The sequence below is a fragment of the Trifolium pratense genome, linkage group LG4 (genome assembly GCF_020283565.1).
Source record: "Trifolium pratense cultivar HEN17-A07 linkage group LG4, ARS_RC_1.1, whole genome shotgun sequence".
Lineage (NCBI taxonomy): Eukaryota > Viridiplantae > Streptophyta > Magnoliopsida > Fabales > Fabaceae > Trifolium > Trifolium pratense.
This window is the reverse complement of record NC_060062.1, coordinates 8,850,828-8,860,821: the sequence shown is the minus strand read 5'-3', so window position 1 is coordinate 8,860,821 and position 9,994 is coordinate 8,850,828. Positions and strand designations below refer to the sequence as shown.

Sequence of the window (9,994 nt, the reverse complement as noted above, 5' to 3'; positions counted from 1 at the left end):
CTGAGTTATGCTCACGGGGACATCAACTTTTTATTTCTATTTCTATCTTTTAAATTAAAGTCACAATTTCTCTTAAAACACGGAGAATATTTCAACTCATTTCAGACACCTACTTTGTTGTCCTCTGCACATTTTTTTTTTAGTTAGCCCTACCGTTCCTAAGGAAAGGGGTCCTAGTAATTCGAAGTTCAACCACGAGGTAAATAAAATTTGACAAAAAATTTGTTCTACCCAAAAATCGAACTCAACTTCTTCTAAATGATCGGTACTTTGTTTACACATACTTCATCTTGGATGAACTATAAACAAAATTAACTCACGTTTATAGAATGTTACCAAAATCATTTCTCTGCCGCATACATTAAAATGTTTCTACCAAACAAATACATGAATTAAACATCCGGATTTTTTTTTCCACCCCAACAATTATACCTTTACCCCTACAAATTATTTTTTTCTCCAATTTTACCCCTCCCTGACTTCACCCCTATATATTTTTTCCTCTACATAAAAGTTTTTACCGGAATACTTCAGAAAAGAGATCTGGAATGCACAGTCGTAGAGATGTTACCGGAATACTTTAAGAAAGAGTTCCGGAAGAGGAAAACCATCATGAATTGATGAATGCACCGATTAAGCTTGACATGGATGAGCTTGATGTTGGTTCATTGTATGCTGCGCTTGATGATTAACTCGCATCCATCCTACTGCCAAATCAGAACTACCAAAAGAACCACACCACCTTGAATAATACCTCCGTGAGCTAAATTCCCTTCCATTTCTACTCAATAAAAAAAAAATCAAATCAAACTAATAAATCATTATTCAACTTCCAATCAAATTTCACACATATTTTCATATGATTTACACCAAACCAACACAGTAAAAACTCATCTCAAATCAATCTTCCAACTCCTTTTTTCAATTCCACCTATTTAGATCTTCAAATGAAAACAACCCTAAAATCAAATTCAAACCTTTCTCCAAAATCCAATTTATTTTTCTTCTCCAAAATCCAATTTCACACACTAACAAATAAAAAGTTGGAACAACTCAAATGCTCAAAACAAAAAGAGCAAATCTTCAACAAAAGTAAAAAAAAAAAAACACTTCAAACTTTGCTACTTATCTGCAGAAAATATCACATACCCAGAAGTTAAGATTGAACACTCGTAAGCTTCACTTCAGTCTGCACTTGAAATCCAGATTTTGTGCTTTAGCCACGGTTTAACTATGTTTAGCTACGATTTTACTTCTTATATTGTTTTTACAGATTCTAGTTTTTGCCACGGTTTAACCGTGGATAACTCTTACCAGAACTCTTTTTCACAACCGTTCCGATATACACTTGTTACTGGAAAACATAGAATAAGTGTTTCGAAAAATGTTCAGATTAGCCACAGTTAAACCATGACTAATTGTTCAAAACTAATTTTTTTTAATTTTTCAAAGGGGTTAAATCGGAATAATAGTTTACATGTTGGGATAAAGGGTTAAATGTAGGGATAGAAAAAAAATTCCGTTAAACATCTTAGAGTGTTGACGGGGTACATAATTCATGAAATGTGGAAGGGTGTGGATAGGAGGATAAGGGAGGTATATATAACAGTTCCCTAATATTTTTCATGTAAATGCAAGTGAGTTGTGTAACCAGGCAATTGCTCATTTTTAAAATGTTGTTTAAAAAATAAAGGAGACAATCCTCTGCAAGTATGTGATCTGAAGTTCGATTAACCCTTCAGTTCTTAGGAAAAGATGACCCAATGATCTAAAGTTCAATTAGAGGTAAGTAAAATATGAATGAGAATCATTCCTTTCAAGAATCAAATCCGAACTCAGATTTTCATAAACAATTCATCTTAAAATAGCACACATCAACTTGAACTCAATCACTTGGTATCTCCCTCAATATTTCCAAAAAAATACACACGTTTCTAAAAGTATATTTCTAGACAACCTATTTGTCTAGATGTGTACTTCTAAACAATATAAAATTTGTGTTATTTTTAAACAGTACTGCTATATGGTACGATAGGAATGAACAAGAAAAGCAAGAATGTAGACGTGTCAAGTTTGAGATAAATCAAAATATATTTTGGGAAAAGTTCATCTCCAATGTATTACTTGTATTTCAAGTTCAATACCCCCCAAATATTCCTATAAGAAAAGCTAATAGCCAAAGACAAATCCTCCTCAAAGTATAGAGATAAGTGAAACTTGCCTCTTCCTTCAAGACATTTTACCATACACACCACCAGAATCGAACCCCAAACAACATACTTAAGGGACCAACCAGTTGAGTTAGATCATGTTGCCACTATTACTGCATTTTTTTATGCTAATAAATAAAGCATCTCTTCCAATAATATCTTGTCGCAAATACGAAATACAACCAAGAAACTAAACAAGTTAACACAGTGGCATAAAGCTGTGACTAGGATTTAGTCCTTCGTCAGTTACCAGAAATCATCGAATTAGTTCTGATAAGTACTTACAATAGCCTAAAGCTGTGACTAGGATTTAGAAGGATACACTGTTACAAATCCAATCTCTTTTCAACGAATACTAAGGACCGTTTCATTTGCGGAGAAATAATTTGAACCACAATGCAGACCTTTTACGGTATCTTCGGAGTCCGTTCTTGTAATCCACATACACAAGTCCAAACCGGAGCGTGTAGCCAGCATTCCATTCAAAATTGTCCAACAATGACCATGCAAAGTATCCCTTCACCCTCACACCATTCCTACCAAATTTCAAAGTTTAATTAGGATTCCATTTGTTTAGTCCAAAACAGAAACAGAGATTGTAACTGTAGTGTTGTCAATCGCAGATGGCAAAAAATATCAATTTATTCAAATTATGCTACACTAAAGTGTTATAGAGCCGCTATAGAGCCTATTTGACAACATTTTGTACCAAATAGCGATTTGTTAAAATTTTGTTATGCTATATCGCCGCGTTATCCACCATTTGACAACACTATAAGTGCAAACTTTACAATTGAATAAGTTGTTCATTTTAAACTTACGTTATGGCCCGTTGAAGATACAATAGGTGGTGACTAATATAGTCTATCCTAAATTTGTCATCAAGTGACCTTTTGCCATCATCAACCTCATCAACTCCTGCAACATTTGAATGATTTGATTCAAACAAACAAAAAACTAGTATTGTAACACGATAAAGATGTAGCGTTAGGGAAAAAAATGATACATGAGATCGTTATAGATAATCTTACCATTTTCTGTTATGTAAATGATTGGATTATTAAATTTCTCCTTGGTGTATTCTAGTAGTCCTTGAATTCCTGGTGGATAGATGTAGAGCCAATCTGAGGCAGCCTGCAACATTACTAACTTCTTTAAATTCTTTTCGAAAAAGTCATATCGATGAAGGAAGTATGGTGAGAAATGATCCAGCTCCTCCATAGCGAGTTGATCACTTTGAAGAGTGTGAAATATATGTCTCAATTGTTAATAACTCTTTGTTTTAGTGATAACTTTTCATTGTCATGCATTAAGAATCTAAACTAAGGGCCTGTTTGGATTAAGTTATTTGAGCTTATCTATTGAAATAAGTACGTGTTAGATTGTTTCGGAGAGCTTATATAAACAGTTTATGAAAACATCTTATAGCTTGTATGAGAACAATTTGACTACCTTTTGAATTTTTTTGTAGATATAGCTCATAAATAAGCGCTAATCCAAACATGGCCCAAGTAATATTTAATAACTTATTTTCATTTGCAATTACCTTTGGACCAATGAGAACTCCATTTCTTAGAGCTGATGCAAGTGAAACAAAATGGATCATGATCAGCAAAAGTATGAAGAAAGTTCAATAAAAAGTTAAACAAGGTTTAATAGAATGACTTACTAGTTAACCTAACACAATTGTCTGAAAAAACTGTTGGCTTTCCGCGCGAGCAAGGAATATCGGCTGCATAAGTTGAAGTGTAATAGTTTAAACCTACGAAATCATAGGATCCTTTGACCATTAATGATTGACTTCTCGAAAACCTTGGCAAACGTTCCTTGACTTTGTTAACTATCACAGCAGGATATGTACCCGAGTGCAGCGGTTCCATGAACCTTGAAAAACACAAAATGATGAGTGAAACACTTTTTTGTTCTTTTTTAAACCTAAATTTCGCCTATGTATTCCACATTATGGATTCAAACATGTGTTAAGAATCACAAATAAAAAAAATTCATACGAAGTTTGATTATATCAAGAGCATTTTGTGCAGGAAAGAGAAAGACACTTACCAATCGTACATAAAAGCAAGACCCCGAGACGTTGCTTCTCTGTCCTCTTTCGATTGGGATAGTGGCACCAGCCATGCAGAATTTAGTGTTACCCCAATTTGACCCTTTTGAGTATTCTGTCATCGAATCATTCACATTTAGTTACAGTCTGTTTGAATTGACTTATTTGAGTTTATCTACTAGCATAAACATTTGTAAGTCTGTTTCGGAGAGCTTATGAAAACAGTTTAAGACATGTCCATAAACTCTCGAGGATAGTTGAAAACAACTTATAGCTTATATAAAAACAGTTTGACTTTATTTTATCTTGTTATCTTATACGTACGCACTTATACAATAAGTGCTTATGTTATAAATAATTAAGCTGTTTATCCAAACAGGGCCTTAGTCTTAGACTACCACATATTCCATGATTTCTATATGTTGTTGGATTTGAAAAATTATTATTATTATGCAACCTGGAACTTCTCTCGGTAGACTTTTACTGCTGCAGCATGAGAGAGAATCAGGTGATGTGTAACCACATAGGGCTCAGTACTAGAATCACCGGCATTGCAGTTAGCTACCCACTTAGAGCACCTCATAGGCGGAGATGATCCACTTCCATAACCTTGAGTGCTATAAAGCAATGGCTCATTTAATGTAATCCAATGCTTAACTCTATCGCCAAATTCTCGAAAGCATACTTCTGCATAATCTGCAAAATCTTGTCTGTTTACAAAACAAAATGTCAATTCTCATCATTACAACTTACAAGGGAGAGAATGGAAAGAAGAAGTGCTAGCAACACACTCTGACGTCTTTTCCTAACATTCTAGCTATTATAGGTCGAAATTGATATGGATCCCACGAATTTATGAGGGTCTCATTTCCCACCGGATACACGCCTTATATACTAAAGGAACCGTTGGATTCATCTCAACGGCCCTCATCATCCCATGTGGCAGCTGTTGTCAGCTGTCACAGACGGTTATAACCATCTTCCCCCGGGATCCGTCAACTGTCACAGACGGTTATAACCAACTTCCCCCGGGATCCACGTGTTGGAAAAAGTGTCATAGGACATAGAATGTGTTGCTAGAAAGTAAGGGTAAAAAAACCACCATTGCTTACTCGATTTTGGGACTCAAAAAACCACCATATTCATCTTGAAGAGCTTGAGGGAGATCAGAGTGAAATAGAGTTATGAATGGCGTTTGTCCTATAGGCAAAAAGGGACATCGAAATCAAATTTAGTGTTTTTAAGGTACGATGAGAAAAATTCAATTCGATAAAGTGAGAATTCGAGTTATACATACCACTTGATATGAGTTCATTTATAAGATTGTTGTAATATATGACGCCTTCTTGGTTAATTCCTCCCTCGAGGTTTCCACCTAAAAAACAACTTAGTTTGAGCTTAATTTCATTATGAAACACCAATATCATTTTCAATTTAATTAACTGTTAATACTTAATAGTAACACTAGAATCCAAATTAGGAATTTATTGTACATAAAAAATTATATAGCTAATTATAAAAAACTAATCCGAGGAAAAGTAAAAGCTGATTAGAGAGTTACTCACGAGGAAGTAGTCTGGACCAAGAGATGGAAAATCTATAGGCGTTAAATCCAATATCCTTCATTATGGCCACATCTTCCTGATATTTTTTTTTCCAGCGTTGAACAATATCATCCATTTGGATCGAATCAAAACTCAACAGCAAGGAAGTTCATCTAAATATATAAACTCAAATTAAGAGAATGACAGTACCTTGTAGCGGTGATATGAATCAATGGCAATATCCCCATTACTGCGGCCAACTATTCTATCTGAAGAACCAAGAAAATGTCACAATATTTTTAAGTTTGTTTTATTAAAACTTTAAGCACAATTGCATACATAGACTCTGCACAAAATTTGAAAGGAGAAAGAAACTTGCTTTTACTAGACAATGAATCGGGAAGCTAGTTCATGGATTTTCTTTTCTATTCGTTGTTATTCAACTTAATTCAAATCGTTTATTATTTTTCTAACTGCAGCATGTTTTATACTGTTGTGAAAGATTGAAATGTGGAATGTGGAATCATTGACATTCTTCCGCATTTGGATTACCTGCATTAGCACAATCACACCATTGCTGATCTAGACAGTCAGATCAAAATTGGAATGCTCACATTCCAATACGATTTACCTAAGTCGGAATATAGACCCTCCGGTCTTTATTCAACAGTCCAGATCGCGTAATTGTCAAATGCTTGATTCCCTCAGTGGAGGGAATTCAGACACAATCTCTTCAATGTCAACCAAATAAATATATTGGTGTATGTCTGGTTCTACTTTTGGAGGAAACAGAATTGATTCCAGAGATGTAAAATTGATTTTGACATGTTTGGATGTACTCCAATAGAAGTTATATTTCCTCCCGAACAAATTCTAACTTTTAAGCTAGAATTTGAAGTTCATTGTTCAATCCAGTTTTACCTTAATTTATCCAAACATAAATCACTTTACATTCAATTCACATTTAGTCAAACATTAATTTTACATGATCAATTCATCCAAAATTAACTTTTGTCACCACAAAACCAAACACACACTTACCAATATCCTTATTATTTAAATTTACCCATTCTAGCCCTACTCTAAAATGTAGGCATTCTAACATGGTTCAATACTAATAAATAATAAGGTTTTTTTATGACAAAGGAAGCCAGAGGCACCACCATCCCAACTAGCAGTGGCGTTCCTGAGGGTGGGCAGGTGACCGCTCAGGGAACCATCTTAATACTTCGTCAAGGGCACCCAAAATCTCAAGAAGGCCTTGCCAACTACTTAAAGAATCATCCTAATAGGACATAACAAAACATAATTCTCTAATAGGACCAAAGAATCATCCTAAAATGCCATCACTACTTAAACATTGGAAAAATAAGAAACAAAAGGTGCAAAGGAAAAAGAACAAAACAGAAACAAAGAAGAGATTCAAACCTGGGTGGCTATGAGTAAAGGTATCCCATATGCTTGGTCCTTTTCCACCTTCATGTGCTGCACCTTCATACTTCACATAAAAAAAAAAACAAAAATTTAAGATCCAACCAAAGTTTGCATAAGATAAAAAACATAAGACAAAACAAAAACAAAAAAAACATACAAGATCCAACCAACAGTTTGCATAGATAAAAAACATAAAACAGAACAAAAACCTGGTAAGCTGAAGAAGCTGTTCCAAATAGGAAATCAGATGGAAAACTGCTACGATTAAGAGAAACTGCTGAGTTAAAAAAGGAAAAGGAAATTGTTGCAAGGAGAAGAACAACCTTAACCCACATTTTGTTCAAAATTTGATTTTGATTCTCGAACTTTTCAAACCATTTTAAGGAACTTGGTAAAGGAGGGTTCTTTTTTTGTCTTTTAGTAAAGTGAACCAAAAAGGATTAGTTTTTATTATTTTATGTTATCATTTTTCCTTGAAAATTGAAAAGATGCCATGATTACTGATAAGGGTTAAAAAAGGTTCCATGCTTAAATTAGTTAAGTTTCACAATTGCTTCTTTGCATCCCCATTCGAACTGTGTTAGAGAAGTTCAAAAAATGGGTTACCTTTTTGGGAATTTATTTTTTAAATAGAAAGAGAGTTTCTTTTATCAATCGTCAGTTGGTTTAATGGTGATTGACGCTGAACTTGATAGGAAGAACCGCGGTTCGATCCCCCGCAAATGCGATTGGGAGGGGACTGAAACCACTTGATGCCAGAACTGACCTCGAACCAGAGAGTTTCTTTTTCTTTTATTGGTTTTCTTTTTTTTTGGAAATTTTATGATAAATTGGGAACATGAAAAGCAAAGCTACCGACTAAATCATTAAATTGGTCTACCAAGGTAGTTTGAATTAAGTTATTTTTGAGCTTATGCAAATAAGCTAGGTAATTTTTATGTATTATTATAAGTTTGTCAAGTTAGTTTCTGATAAAATAACTTGTAAAAATACAATTTTCACTAGTGTGAACTTGTAAAATAGCATAAAATCTAATTTATATTGCATAAATTATTTCGCATAAGTTTAAAAATAAACTAATCCGAACGAGCCATAAATAGGTTATCGACTCTTTTAATAATATTAAATTAATCTTTGTCAAACATTTTTTAATTTTGGACTCTCTATAAACATTTGTTTTACTTATTGTCAAATAAGTCTATGTCTTTATTCACTTTCTATCAAAATATCCCTTGGCATTTTCCATTTACTATCAAAATTAGAGTTGTAGCGGTTGAGTCAATTTTAGTCGAATTGTTATCCAAGTCAATCAAAGTTGAGGAAAGTTGCTTTTTAAGCCCCGTATATTGCTCTCAGGCCCTCCGTTCTGACCAAATCACCCTTAATATGTTTGTTTAGGATTTGAGAATCCGAAATTGAACAATTTTGGAACTTAGGTTCCGAAATTTTTAATATTTTCTTTTTCTATCTCAAATTCTTCACTAATCATATGGTTCTTTTTCACAAAAATGCATCTTTCACTTCTTGTTTTTTAAGAGCAAACAAAGATATGACATATAACAAAATGAAACAGAATGAAGAGAAAACATATTATAGAAAAACATGTCTGAGTTTCTTGTTGCATCCTTCAATGGTGGCAACTGTCTAGTTGCACTTAAAGCCGCAGGGGGAGCACTGAGTCAGTTGACTTGAGACCTCTCCATCACTCAAAGTGACACTCTTCCTCATCTCTACAAGATCAAAAAGAACTTTGAAGACTAAATCTTGGTGCTTGAATTCTGCAACATAAGAGAAAATCACGAGACAAGAAAACAAAAGTAATGAGATTTGAGAGAAGAGTGTACATAAGTAAGATACTCACTCCATTCAAACTTAGAATTTTTGCAAAAACTCAATTTATAAAACAAACTTAAAACCCAAACTTCATACATGTGGATTAACAGAAACAGAAAAACAGAGTGAAACGAATTGATGAAGATGAAAGATTATGAGACGAAATATTTGCATGAATGGAAGGGATTGAGAAAGAATCCAAAAAGCGTGCCCTAAAATTCAACTTGGCAAAGGCAAATGAAACGATTTCGAAGGTGCATGAAATTGCTGCATTTTCGGACTCAGAAATACGAAATGTTTGTCTTTTTGGATTGTAGAATCCAGAACACTCTGAACCCAAAATTAAGGGTATTTTGGATTTATGGGGAGCCTGGGAGCAACACGGGGGGCCTAAATAGCAAATTTCAAAGTTGAGCGGGTTGGGCCAACATGTCATTACATAATTTTTTTTAAAACAATTCTAAAAAAATATATAGTTATATGACATTTATTTCATGAAAAATTAGACTAAATTTTACTATTTAAAATTTAGAAAATTGAAATTACATGAAATACTTTAAATATTATATTAAAATTTAAGATTTTAAAACATAAAAATATTAAACTATATTATATAAAATAATAAATGTAAGAGGATACGTTTTTAGAAACGAAACTCCCTTAAAGGTTAATAGTGTTACGTTTGAAAAAGATAAAAGACAAAATTGTTACGTAAAATTAAGTTAAAGGACTGAAATTGATAAAAAGAAAATAAATGATGAAATTGTTTCCTAACGTAAGTTAAAAGACTACTCCATCCGTCCCAAAATATAAGCAAAAATGAGTCAAAAAAACTTGATGTATTTGGTTAAAGATTTAGATTAAATACATTCACTTTTGTTGATCACCTTTTGTTTATATTTTGGGACGGA

General features: G+C 33.4%; 1 protein-coding gene across 1 annotated transcript; it reads right to left on the bottom strand.

Annotated features, from left to right (window-relative positions):
* Positions 1-2,072: 2,072 nt before the first annotated feature.
* On the bottom strand, positions 2,073-7,849 carry LOC123920922 (beta-glucosidase 12-like). The gene is made up of 13 exons (XM_045973273.1): positions 7,460-7,849; positions 7,245-7,314; positions 6,027-6,085; positions 5,838-5,913; positions 5,570-5,647; positions 5,385-5,472; positions 4,730-4,982; positions 4,272-4,387; positions 3,880-4,094; positions 3,757-3,788; positions 3,242-3,344; positions 3,032-3,128; positions 2,073-2,746 (listed from the first exon to the last, which is right to left on the bottom strand). The coding sequence occupies exons 1-13, from the start codon at positions 7,583-7,585 to the stop codon at positions 2,578-2,580; spliced, it is 1,482 nt and encodes a 493-aa protein (XP_045829229.1). The 5' UTR covers positions 7,586-7,849; the 3' UTR covers positions 2,073-2,577.
* Positions 7,850-9,994: the final 2,145 nt, after the last annotated feature.